The sequence below is a fragment of the Cynocephalus volans genome, chromosome 4, assembly GCF_027409185.1.
Source record: "Cynocephalus volans isolate mCynVol1 chromosome 4, mCynVol1.pri, whole genome shotgun sequence".
In the NCBI taxonomy this organism is placed as follows: Eukaryota; Metazoa; Chordata; class Mammalia; order Dermoptera; family Cynocephalidae; genus Cynocephalus; species Cynocephalus volans.
In genome coordinates this window covers 129,586,132-129,599,836 of record NC_084463.1, presented here as the reverse complement: position 1 = coordinate 129,599,836, position 13,705 = coordinate 129,586,132, and the positions used below count along the sequence as shown (strand labels likewise).

Here is a 13,705-nt window from a genome sequence, read left to right as displayed (position 1 = left end):
GAGTGAAGTGCCCCAGCCGCTCCCCTTGCCCCCGCGGCGAGCTCTTCGCCCTGGAGCGGTGCCAGGATTCCTGACGGCGCCTGGCAGGTCGATGGGTGGGGGGCCTGGGTGATCTCTTTGCAGTAGACGCCCATTGGGGGGGGACTCCTTTATTTTCCTGGGGCTCCACAGCCCGCCTGCCTTTCTTCGTCCCCTATCATTTTTTTTACGCTGATCACACTCATGATGATGAACTTGCAGCTCAGCTTCCTGCCGCCTGCTTGACCCGGGAGCACCAGCAGGCTGCTGGCCTCGCCCTCGGCTCCCTCCTCCTTTCCAAACCCCGAAGCCTCGGGGCGCCGGTGGGGGTCCGAGTGGGCCGGGACTGCAGGAGGGGCGTGCAGGGGCGCGGGGTCTCGCTGGGGAGCGCGCACGGAGCGGCGCCTCGGCCGCCCTGCTTCCTGGAGCTGTGCTCCTTTGACCCCAGTGGCAGTCCCTGTCACTGCACCGCTCGCGCTCCCTTCGGCTCGCCGCGCCCTCGCTCCTCTCCTCGCCCCCTCGCTCGCTTTCTCCCCAGATCGAGGCTGCTCCGGTCCTTTCTCCCCCCGCCCCCGTCTCGCGCCGCGACCCCCGGCCCCCAGCCCCAGCCCGCGGCGGGACCTCCGGGGTCGAAGGTTCTGGCCCGCCCGCGCCCCTCACCGCCCCCGCGCGCCCCCAGCACTCCTCCAGCCGGCACGGGCCGCTCGGCGATGGATCGCCTGCTCGCCGGGCGCTGAAGGCATCCCCGGGACCCGGAGCGCCGCCCGGGAAAGGTAATCCGCCCCGGGAAGGGAGGCGGAGGGCGGGGGAGGGGGAGGAGGCGGCCGGGCGCCGGGTGCCGAGCGCGAGAGGAAGGGAAAAAAAATGCACACACAAAGCGGAGCCCGGGTGAGAGGTGCCTTGTCAGAGGCGCGTGCGAGGGGCTCGGAGGCTGCGGACCGCGGCTGCCCCGCTGCCCCTGACATCCGCAAGAGCGGGCGCCTACCGGGCAATCCGGGACCCGCGAAGGGCTTATGTTCAACCCCTGAGCGAAAACCAATTCTTTTTCAGGAGCTGTCTTTCCTCCCACTCCCCATCTTGTCCCTCTTCTCTTCTCCCCTCCCCTCCCCCAGCTCTCAGCCCCCCGACCTCTGGGGTCCCCACCTCTCCGCCCCCTCCTCCGCCGGGATTTCTTAGCAGGGGAGGAGGGGATGTCGGCCCGAGGCTGCGGCGAAAGCCCGGCGGCGGGGATGGGGGTGGGGACGAGGGCTCGGCGCTCTGTTTACTAGAAAGTCCCGGGGTTATGTGTTCGAGCCGCCCCGGCCTAGGCCCGGGTGCATTGTGTTGGCCGGAGCCCCGGGCTCCCGCGGCAGCCCGAGGCCAGGTGCGGTGACTGGGGCGAAGGCGCCGCGCAGCTTTGTGCTCGGGCTGCGCCCCGCGGCCGCCCCCGGGGCTGCCCGCGCGCGCGCCGCTCTCGCGCGGGGCTTTTTCTCACCCTGTCCCCGAGCCCCAGTCTCACTCTCCGCCGCCGCCTCTGGTCTCCACGATTGCAGCCTGCAGAGCAACCCGGAGACCCGAGCTGGGGCCGGGGCTGGGCGGCTGGGGACGAGAAGCGAGAAAAAGTAACCGTTGCCGCCCGATTTCTTCTTGACCGAGACAGGAGTTTCTTTGCTATTTACATGTAACAAGCTTATCTTTGTAAAGCCTTTGAATTCCGGGGTTTTTTGCGGCCTAGGAGGTGAAGAGGGCATTTTTTTTCTGGAAGCTCGGGAGGAGATTGGAATCCATCAGCAAAAAAATAAATGAAGGACACCCTCGTGGGGTTGATTTATAGCGCCTTCACTCACTCCCCCAACACACCCCAAATTAAGCGCAAATGCAGGTCATGAAAAATGTGTAATTGATATGAGATGCTGCAAACAAACACAAACAGGTCAGGGTGGAAAAAAAACAAACAAAACTTTAAGTAAAAGAAAAGATTTCAAAAGGTGCGGAGGGGGAGACCCATGGTCTCCACACCCCCGTCCAACGCCCTCTGGCTCCCTCCTTTCCTTTCTCCGCCGCTCACGGGAAGGATCCCGGCAGCCCCGGGGCACAGAGCTGGGAGGCGGCGGCGGCTCGGGGCTCGGGCTCGGCTCTGTGGGTTCGGGGATGCCAAGCGCCCTGGAGGCTGACGTCTGAGACGTGGGGCTGTGATGCCCAACCGAGGATGGCGTGGTGTCAGAGCCATTGGCCGGCGGTGGTCATCAATCAGTCCGGGGCTGGGGGAGAGGGAGAGAAAAAAGATAAGCGCCCGGCGGAGCCCGGGGCCGCGAGCGCTAGAGCCAGCAGGGCCAGCAACGGCGGAGGCGACGGCAGTGGCAACCCGGGACTGAGCGAGTAAGGCGAGCTGGTGCTCCAGGAAGAAAAGGGGAGCTGTGGCCGGGACGAGCCGGCCGTGATCCGAGGGCAGGGCGAGGGTGTGTGCGTGTGTATGTGCGTGTAGTTGCTGAACACCCCCTCCCCAACTGCCCACTCTGGATTTAAAACAAACAAACCAATCCAAAGTAGAGAATTCCGCGCCCCCCTCGCCCCACCATATATAGACTCCACGCGTTGCCAGAGGCGCAGGACAAAAGTCTTGCCCTCCCTCCCCGAAAGAATGTGGCAGCCGGGTGTCCGCAGTGCTGGAGACAAGTTCAGGTGTAAGTGCGGTGGGAGGGAGGGCGCTCTCTGGAAAGAGGCACGTGGAACTTTATGGCCGCATCCCCCCCAAACCCTGGCGGAGAAGCCGCCGGGAAGGCGTGTGGGCATCGCTCTCGGCTACAGGGATGAGTAACTGGAAGTGGGCATAAAAGACTAGGGACGTGAGTTTAGAAAGCACCCGATCTGTGCGGCAGAGGGAGGAGAGAGCGAAATTTGGCGGCTTTGGAGCAAGCCAGTTCCAAAATCCCGCCAGGCTGTCGGTCGGGCGATCTTCTCTGGGCAAGTGATTAAAATGAGCATCCTCGTTTAAATGAGGAAATCGCGGGCTCCTTTCTCATAGGCTATGCCGAGCCGTCCACGGGTAGAGAGGTCATGAGTTGTTCCTTTGAAACTTTTGGGAAATTGGACTTCTGGTGTCTAGGAGGTGGAGACAGTTATTTAATTCCTCAGGTTTTAATCCCTTCATTGCCAGCAGACTTTAAAAGGTTTTCCAACTAGATTCCTGGAAAAGAACATTGCTAGTTGTACAGCTTAAGGGACACGAAGACGTGATTGCTGTCTAGGAAATGCAAAATGTGCTCACATTTTTAAAAGAGAAAATTAAACTAGCACCAGTATGAATGCTTGGCAGTGTCAGTCTCTTTTAGATTTTTCTTTAGGCTTCTTGCTATTTTGGACTAGGTTCCTTTGTTTTGTGGTGCAAGTGTGCTGAAGTATGAAATGAAAATTTATAAAAAGAGTACTGCTCTCTTCAAATATTGTGTGTAAAATTTAATTTGAGTGTGAAGAGGGTGAGATGAACCGAAATCTGGTAATTTAGAAGGTTTTACTGCCTTAATATGTGAAGCAAGGTGACACAACGTCTTGATAATTTTAGGCAATATATCTGTCTAGTTTCAAGTTTTTCCAAATTTCTCAGGTTAAAGGAAATGATTTTAGTGCATTTGTCCCCTGTCTCTGAGAGTTTACCAAAACCAAAACAAAACACCAGTCTTTTCCATGTGTTTGTATTTGATATTCTTAGATATGTGCATTTTGAGATATGAGTGAACATAGTATTTTTAAAAATAAGCTTTTTCTTGACTTGTCTGTGAAGGTGCTGTGAAAGTTTTGAAGCTCTCTGCTTCATTCTGACATTTTCTTCAAAGGACTCCAGATTAAAGAAGATAGACGCTGCAGGTGCACTGTTTCGATAAAACATTTGAAAGGGAACATGATAAAGATGAATTCAAATGAGGTGCCAACTACCATTTAGCCCTTCAGAGTTCCAGGAGCTTGTGCTTGCTGATGAAAAGATGTTCTGTTTGTCTTTTTGGGGCAAAGTTGCAAAGAGGCGTAGATGTTCACTGATAGGAAAGGCAAAAGGTTGAGTTTCAGATACAGCAGACAATTTAGGGTTGTGTATTGATCACCTTGGTAGAGTATCATGCTAGCTACTAAATCATTGTATAGATATGTAAATATTAGGTATGTATATTTTATTTCTAGGCCAGATTTTGCTTAGTTTAATTAGTGAGTTTACTCCAGAAACAGTTTTTAAAGTCTTTCTGGCACTGGGCGCAGAGGTCGTTACTCAGGTCACAGTGGTCTAGACATGAATTTGGTTTTCTTTGCTTCTTAATGTTCTGTATTTCACACAATAGACATTGATGGAAGAAGGAACATAAGAATTGCCAAGTAATTTTTACACCACTCTCTAATTTATGCAAACACCAAGTTCTCACAGTCTGAAAATGTGTATTTCTTTCCCCTCTGTGCTTTGATGGCTAACATTCTTTTTAATGACAGTCATTTCTATAACAGGAAGATGTTTTCATTTGTATTTACTTTTCAGTGCCACGCAATTATGCAGTTTTGCGCTTCAGTAGTGTCTCAGTACTTTGTGTCTCAAAAGAGAATTACAGTACTTGAACAGGACTGCAATTTGAAGCAGGTGTTGTGTTTTACTGTTATGCAAAATAACAGTAAAATATAATTGTGGGGGAAATTAGGGAAACAGCTGCAAACTTGGTATGAAAACTGCTACATTATGATTTGTAAGCAGTTCTTATAGATATCTTACATCAGAGGAGCAGAGAAAGATTTTAATTTAGTTAATCCTCCTGGCCTAGTTGCCTATCAACTGGTGCTTAAAAGACTCACACCTCCCATGAAGTCAGGAAGAAGAAAGAGAACCAAAGTGACACGCTGTTTAAAATGCCAGAGCACTAGGGATTCATCTCTTGGCAGTGCAGTTGTACATTAGGAATGTAGGCAAGGTGGGTGTTATTTAGCTTGCTTTGCTAATATGATGAAGGCAATGATTTGAGTAGAATGCTGTGGAATTTCTTAGCCCAGCTAGCATATGGAGGACTACACAAGCCCCGGGTTGTAAAATAATAAAATAAATGGCCTATGGCAGGCCATCTGCCTTTTGCTCGATATTTAAGGTGTTTCATGCCAAATTTAAATCTAATCTTATTATTCTAAATATTTTTATTTGAGATAGCAGCTAAGATACCCAGAGTTTAATGGCGCACATTGCAAACATATTCTGATGTGGAGCACTTAAACCGTGAGCATGAGTTACCCAAGGGTTACCTGAGGAGTGTGCCACCCGCTTCTTCTCTTCCACGCTGATCAATTGCAACAGCTTCAATGCAAGGATTTGTTTTTTTTTTTTTCACTCTTTGCACACCTACCATAAAAATAAGACATCTTCATTTCTCAACCCAGTGCTGCAGATAATATATTGACATTTATAAAAAGAATAAGAACTAATGAAAATTTTTTAAAAAATGAAGCGAACTACTGAGAATTATGCAGCACCAGGAATGAGGTGGCAGATGTAATGATGGCACTTCTTTACCGCTCCATGAGGACTCCAAGAGGGGAGGTAATGAATGCATCCAAAGTGATGGTCCAAGCCTGGATGTGTTTGGCTTTCCCCTGAGTGACTGGAGTGTTTAAAGAAATTACAGTACATTTAACAAGAAGGATTTGCCCTACCGTAAAGTTCTTGGCCAGAAAGGAATGCATATGTATACCAGGCACTGAGAACTTATATATTTTGGGAGCTGCTTGTGAAAGAAAAAATTAACGTGTGATGTGTGTGTATGATAGTTATACACAGGTATCTGTGTATAAGCACAGCACGTTAAATTTACATTTGTCGTTGTGCCATGCGGCTGTTGTAAGCATTGAGATTTCAAATGATTATATGACACCAACTTTGTAAAGACCAAACATTCCAATTAGCAGGGAAGGTTTGGAGGAAGATTGTCTACTTTGAGCACGAACCATTTATAGCTAGACACCATGGCAACTGTGGATATGCCCCTTCCGTAATTCACGTTAAGTGCCATAATTATAATTAAAGAGGAAATCTTAATTTGAACTCCATTGAGATGATTTGCTAGCATCCAGCAATGTCATATAGAGTGTAATGTCCACTTTGAAGTACGCTCAGGAAAGAAAGTTGGGAACAGATGTATCCACAAGGAACAAACATTCAGATCTTCCCTGAACTAATCTCACGTCTAGATGTAAGATTTAATGTCTCTTAGAACATGCTCTTTCTCTTTTTTCTCGTTATATATATATATATAATTTTTTATTTTTTTATTTTTTTCTCTTTTCCTTCCAGAAACACACAGCGGTATTGATGAGTAGATCCTTGGATTCAGAGGTTGGTTGAAACGCACCATGCCTGCTTCCATCTTTTGCTCTGGAGAGTTGTGAATTGCTCATGCCTATAGGGAGGAAGGATGGCACATGGGATTCCTTCTCAAGGCAAAGTTACCATAACGGTGGATGAGTACAGCTCAAACCCCACCCAGGCATTCACGCACTACAATATCAACCAGAGCAGATTCCAGCCGCCACATGTACATATGTAAGTATCCATCGTGAACTTAAAAAATTAGCAATCAAGAAAATATAAGTAAAGTAAGAAAGAAAAGCATTCACTAATGACTTCTGTTATAGAGAATAAAAGGTGAATGGTTTATAAAACAGATGGGTCTCTGGAGGAATCTCCTACATCTGTATAACATTTAAAATTTTCAGAGCACTTTCAACCACAATTTGACATTAGATCTTCAAAGCCTCTGAGGGGTGGTGGTAGGTTATCCACATTTTGTAGATAAGAGCAGATCAGAACAGAGAGGTTAAGGTATTTGCCTAATGCCACACAGTGAACTTTGACAGTCTCCTGACCCTTAGTTCAATTTGCTTTACATTGTTTTGCTTGCTCCCACGATGAAATATTTCTTTAAAATTCCTCTGTTTTTTCACCCATACCTCACCCCACTACCCCTTTACATTCAGCTGGGAAATAGGCCTAATTGGGTCTAATTGTCCAGCTACTGCTAAATCCATTGTCTTGCCTATTGCTGGTGAAACGTGTGTTGCATGCTCCAGGACTCAAACAATATGGGGAACAAAGGATTAAGGGATGGTGGAACAGTTAGTTCCAGGAATTGTACTTTTCTCTCACTCCCTAATAGTATTTAAGTCATGTTGAGGTTTAAACTGTTTAAGGAACAAAGTGTGGGAGAAACCCAGAGGCGAGGATTTTGCAGCACCTGGTTGCACACCAACTTTCTTCTGGTCCTGCTACAGGATGTGCTGGGCTTTCAGCAGAAGGGTGCAAAAGGTCACCATCTCCCTTGTTTATTCAAGGCCTGGTGCTCATTCTCTCTGAGACTCTTCCAATGTCTAACATGAGTCTTTCACAGTAGAACTAAACCTCTTTGAAAACTATTGTATAGTCAAGATAGAAAGGAGGTTAGGGCTCTGTTGACTGTTTTTACCACTCCTAGAAGAATTGAACTGGGGGCATGTCCAAGTCACAAACTCTTTTTTTAGTAATTGTTTTAAGTGGGCATTAAAAAAATAGTAGGACACACTCCCCCTCTCACCAACACACACACAAACCACCTTCAAATTTAGAAACATTAACTGAACAAAAAGGTCTTTCCCTTCACTGCCTTGATATTAACGTAAATACTAGGAGGTTGCTTTGCAAGTATATTCTGGAGAGCCACTCAATTACCTATGATGAGATTTCTGCAAAGCAGCATTACTGAAATCGCATGCTTGAACAAAGAAAAAAAAAAACCCCAAAAAAGAAACAAAAAAAGGTCCTTGCAGATGGTTAGCACTAAACTATTTCTATGAACGTTATACTTTAGATCAGAGTATATTCATGCTTATGAAAGATTGCTAACATGATTTTAAGGAAAAGTTTTTTAAGGCAAATAAGATTTTTCTTTATTGAAATGTCTTTTCTGAATAAATGTGTTCTTTTCAAATCTTCTTTTTCTTCTTGTTTCTATTTATTTGTTTTTCTTCAAATACGTTATAAAATTTGTGAAAGCCATACTTTAGGATACCTTTAGCTTTGTTTTGCTGGTGTGATGTTTGTATTAAAAAATCACAAAGAATTTTCTGGATCCTGTTTCCACTCAGGCAAAAGAAAGTATGTTTTGCCCCAATTCCTTGGAAAATGTCTAATGAGGAAGCTCAGCTTAGTTGTCAGATCTGCTCACTTGTTCTTGGCCATCAGATTCCACTGGTGAAGTATGATGCAAAGAGATATTTTAAAAAATCATATAACCTTAGAACTGGTCTGCTTAGCTCTATCCATGAAAAATTTGAAAGAGCAAATTATACTCTTTTTAAAAAAATGGCTTAAAAAACGAGGTTCACACTGGCAACCTACATAGCCGTGTGGCCCTCTTATAAGACCCCACCTTGGAGAGCCTTGGTTCTCCCACAGGCTGGCTCCAGCATGCTTTTCATTTTTATCACCAAGGTGGGCTTCCTACCTGAGCCCTCTACTTCAGCCACACCCTGGGCTCACTGACCTGTGCATACCTTGGGTGGTTCCATCTCGGTGCCGTTGCCGTCACTGTTTCTCACAGCTGTGACCCATTTATGCTCTTGCACCTCAAGTGCCTCAAAGCTAGTTTAGGCTGCTCCATTTATATGAAGCCTCTTCTACCTCTTCCTTCCCAATCCAGAATGATTGTGCCCTCCCCGGCACCCCCCGGTTACCAGGCATTTACTTCATACCACCTCTGTTATTATTTTTCATTTATATATCTATGTATCAATCAGTCCATATCTATTTGAACCACCTGTCTATGTCTTATCCTCTCATCTACATCGTTTACTTCTTAAAGCAGAGACTGTGCTTCTGAGAAGGTAACAGATGTGCAGCAATACTGAATGATTGATTGACTGATCGATTTGATTAGAAACTGGAATTTCTCTGTTGCGCCTGGACATCTTGAATGTTGCATGAATTTTCATATTGTCAGGATTACTAGAGACTGTGCTGCTGTTTTACGAGCCTGATGACCTAGCACGGGGACTGTCCTGTACTTAGGTGTTCGGGTATCCTGGCTGAATGCAATCATGTTACATTTCTGTTACATTATAAAAAACATTGCCATTAGTCTAAACAGAAACTTAAATTGGCTGGACAATATCTACCATATATTTAGTCTAAAATGTCTTCAGTTTTTCTGAAATTTTCAACATGTCATCGCAGAGCTTTGCTCCTCTTTGTAAAGACATTTTGTCTTTTCCATGTGTATGGTGCATCGATTTTGCATGGGATTCTTAAAACATTTGCTTCCCTTTTTCACTTAAACCTGAGGTCTGTGAAGACCTATGACAGATCACCTGGATTGGTGTTGAAACCCAGGTCACTTCAAGGATCCCTTGTTTTCTTTCCGACAACCTAGTGGTGGTGGTTGGGGTTTTTTCCCTTTAAGGAATATTCACTTCCCATTTAGTTAAGTTACTTTCAGCCCAGCTTTGTGACTAGCCCTGGGCAATTTATGTCCCTTCTCCAGGCCTCAGTTTATTCATCAGTTTATTCATTTGTATCAAATGATAGTTAAGGATCTTTTTAGCTCTGACTTACTAAGATTAAGATCACAATTAAGACATCATTTATTTGCAAGGTGTTGCTGTGGAGGGAATAAAGATAAGTAAGACCCCATCCCCATCTTCATGAAGCTCATCGCTAATTTCAGAGCTGATGTTTCAGCCTGCTGTAAGAAGTCTTGGTTTAGTTTTCATCTGTGAGTCTGATAAGACTGCCGCCATGCTTTCTAAGAATCACTGGCTTGAATCTCTGCTTTTGATGTAGGGAAGATTTTTTTTTTTTTTTTTTTTTAAAGAAAGCAATCCCATGTGAACTTGGGAAAGAAAATTAAAGCACAGCTGGAGTTGGCAAAGCAAAATTTAACTTAGAATTTGTGTGCCCCTTTTACAGAAACTCTCGAACATACTAATGTGATGATTGAAACCCAGCAATTAAGGGCTCCATTTTTTCACAGCCCCTTTGTATTAGTCCATTTTCTGTCACTATAGTGGATTGAATTAATGTCCTCCCTAAACAGAAACTGACTAATACAGTTGCTTATGACAAAATACATGAAACTAGGTAATTCATAAATAAATAGAATTTATTGCTTACAGTTTCAGAGTCTGGGAAGTCCAAAGTCCAGGGAACACATCTGGTGAGGACCTTTTCTGGGTGGGAACTCTCTGCAGGGTTCCATAACAATCACATCGTGAGGATGGCAAGACCTCTCTAAGGTGCTCACTTACTCTCCTTATAAAGCCACGAGTGCCACTCTCATGACAACCCACTAACCCGTGAACTCATTACTCCCTGAATGGATTAATCCATTCATGAGGGCCTAGTGGTCACCATCTTATCACCTCTTAAAAGTCCCACCCTTCAACATTACCATAGTCTGATTACACTGTTACAGTGGGGATCAAGCTTCAGTGAGTTTTGGGGGACATTCAATCCACACCCTTCATCTTCCCCAAGCAGAATGTTGAGAAATTAGTATTTTTAGTGTGGTGGGAGGAGGTGCTGACAGTGTGAAAATACCATAAAGATGTTGTATGTTTTCTATGATCTTAGGCCTAATAAAATATTATAAAACCTTATTAGAAGAGTATCCAGCTATCTCAGTTTTAGCATTGAAAGTCCCTTGTTATAGGAACTCCTCAGTCTCAGCCCCACACAAACAATGGTTGGTTACCCTACTGAGGTTAATTCCTCATCTTTTTCTTTATGGATTGACTACTGAGAAGCTCAAATCATTTTTTTTTTTTTTCAGTTTTGGCCTCTTTCCTTGTCTGTACCTTTGGTTGTTACTTACCACTCATTCTTTCACACTTGTTTTAGGGAGGCAGTGTACTTAGAGGTTGACATCACCAGTGGAATCAGATTATCAGATTTAAAATCTGGTTGCACCACATACTAACTGTGTAATCAACCAGGAGAAATGTCTTAACTTCTCTGTGTTTTCATTTTCCATCTGTAAAATGTATACGATGAAAGTAGTGCCTATCTCAAAAGGTTGTTGTGAAGGTTAAAAGGATAAAACAGTATATTTTATGTAAAGTTCTTAGAGAAGCACTTAGTACATGTCTGTACTCAATAAATGTTACCTGTTATCATTAGTGATTGTTTTATTGATTCTTGGTTTTTATTCTAAACTGTCTCAATTCATTTTGAAAATCAGTGCCGTGTAATAAAGGCGTAAATAAGAAAGTCATTGATCGGTTTTCTCCTGTCTTTTTCAAGGAGTTGTTGCCAGCAGAGCACCAAGGAAACTTTTCTAGGTGGGATTTTTGGTTGTCAGGGTTGGCTGGTGTCCTGATTTAGTGCCTGTCAAGATCATAAACAAACTCAGAGTGTCTTACCCACCTCCAGTTACTCTCTGGAATTGGCAGTCCCAACGAGGGAAGGGATATTGTGAGCCTAGTGCTGCCTGGTTGTTCTCTGTGGAATCACAGAGACCTTCCTCTGCTTGGGCCAGACCTAGGCCCCTGTATCCTGGTCAATGTCTTAGGCTCCCCACCCATATCTCTGGTTAAAACAGAAGCATCAAGAATTAACTATAATTAACCAATATCGAGTGCAAAGGGCACAGCTTGGGCTGGGGAAAGAGGACAGTATACACATAGTAGCTGAGAATATGGTCTGAAATCAAAGAGATATGTATACAAATGCTGATCCTGCCAGTTACTGGCTTAGCTGGGTGATGATGGAAAAATTACTGAACCTCAAGTCTTTTTATCTGTAAAATGGGTTTAACGACCCCTTAAAATGGTTGTGAGCATTAAATGTGATGATGCATATGAGATGCAATGCCGTGATAAATAGATGCTGTGGTAATATTTATGATTTTGTGTATTAGCTGGGGAGCTAGATGTGGTAACATTTTCCTTTCTGAACTGCTTGGCTTTATAAAACCTGAGAAGTCCAACTGGTTTAACTGTTCTATTGTTGCGTTGTGTAGCATCTGTCAGTATTGCTTGGGCATTGCTAATCAAAAGTGATCTGTAGCTTTTGGGTATCTTGGGGGAGGGGGTTATTCCATGCCAAATTCTTAGAGGATTTTGTTTGTTTATCCAATCCGAGGTGGTTTCCTTCTTATCCAGTTTAAGAATGTGGTAGGAAGTAAATGTTTGTTTCAATTCTGTAGTAGGTATCTTTAGGCACAAAATCAAAGTTACAATGAGGTGTCATTTGGTTAAAAGAACAAATAAAAGTGTGTGGAAGGATAAATACCAACGTTACTGATGATTATTTAGGGAATAAATTTGGGAATGAATTTGGTGGAGGGAATGTTGGGTAAGGACCTCTCACTTTTTATTTTTTATACTTTTTTATAATTTGAATTATTTTTATAACTATGTATGTAATACTTTTATGATGAAAACATTTTTTAAAATGATGATAAAAATGTAATATGTCTCCAAGTCCTTCTGCTTTGTCTGCAAAATGTGCATTAAGGGCTAGTTCTGATGTAAATCTTCTGCCTTCTTTGGGCTTTGCTTCCTTAGGTAGCACCTTCCTGTATTTTATGTTACAATCAAGGAATAGGCCAAAGGCTGTTTATTGGTTCAATATAATTCAACTTGCTCCTGTGTGGGAAGATGAAAACAATAAGGTTGCTGCCTGCTTCATGGTCTTATAACTGAAGGGAAATGTTTTAAGAAGTATCTTCAAATTCATTTTTGGAAGCCAAGAGGACATACAGAGTGAGAAATGGATAGCTTGCTGTGTTGGATTACTTGACAGTATTTCAGGGAACCTGGATTCTAGTCCTGTTGCGGTCCTTCATTAGCCCTATGATCTTTAGCAAGTTGAGCCACTCTGAATTTCAGATTTCTAAGCTGTTATTAGAGTTGATGGCTGTTAGCATCATCATCTCTTCCCATTCTGATAGTCTAGGATTTCTCTTATCTCTTACCTTTTCTTTTGTCTATTTAAAATGGAGGACAGAAATTCCACATCATTAGTGATATTCCATAGGGAAAGAATATAATAGAGAGACATCATGAGGATGTGGTGGTGGAAGAGAGAAATGACCCATCACTCACAGAGGGGAAGAGTAATATCAGTGAAGGAATGAAGGTCTGGGGCTCTGCAAAAAGGTACTTTACTAACAAGGCAGAAATTTATCCTTTGCTACAGAGCTGGGCTGCATTAGCTGTTTGAAAACAATTCTAAATATACACTTCTCTCTTGGTAAGCTACTTTCACATTCTCATTACGAATTTATCACTGGCCTGCACATTAGCATGGCCATAATTTTTTTTAATGTTTTCAATCTGAAATTCGTCTTGGAGATGCTGAATGGCCCTTTTAGTTTGTACTCATGTATAAACACAGGGTATTTTCCTTTTCCTCTCTCATTTCTTTTTAAAAATAAGTTCTTTTTCCTGTACACTCCCCGAGGGTACCCGTCTTGTGGTCCGTGACAGTTGGACTTCATTTTACAGCTGACTTTTTCCCTATTCTGTACATTTCTTTGTTTGCATTTGAGCATTTAAAGGCAACCTAAAATTAGGTTGGTTTTTTTAAAAAATTTTTTTGGTCCATATGGATTTGTTCTTAGAACCCTAGCTGTATGTTGCATAACTGGGTAGTTTTGTTTTTTTGTTTCTTGGCTACTTGACTCTCTGGGAGGGTAAAGAATTTTGACAGATAAAACAG

The 13,705-nt window shown here is 44.0% G+C and overlaps 1 protein-coding gene across 3 annotated transcripts in view; it reads left to right on the top strand.

Annotated features, from left to right (window-relative positions):
* Positions 1-437: 437 nt before the first annotated feature.
* The window catches only part of MPPED2 (metallophosphoesterase domain containing 2), a 176,247-nt gene continuing 162,979 nt past the window's right edge, over positions 438-13,705 (top strand). Inside the window, exons 1-2 of one of the 3 annotated variants that reach the window (XM_063093911.1) lie at positions 438-791; positions 6,308-6,556. In XM_063093911.1, coding sequence (XP_062949981.1) covers positions 6,429-6,556 — 128 coding nt within the window. In that variant the 5' untranslated portion in view covers positions 438-791; positions 6,308-6,428. Of the gene's footprint in view, positions 792-2,294; positions 2,377-2,613; positions 2,682-6,307; positions 6,557-13,705 lie in introns of those variants that run through there. The other 2 variants (XM_063093913.1, XM_063093912.1) reach the window with 2 other exon arrangements.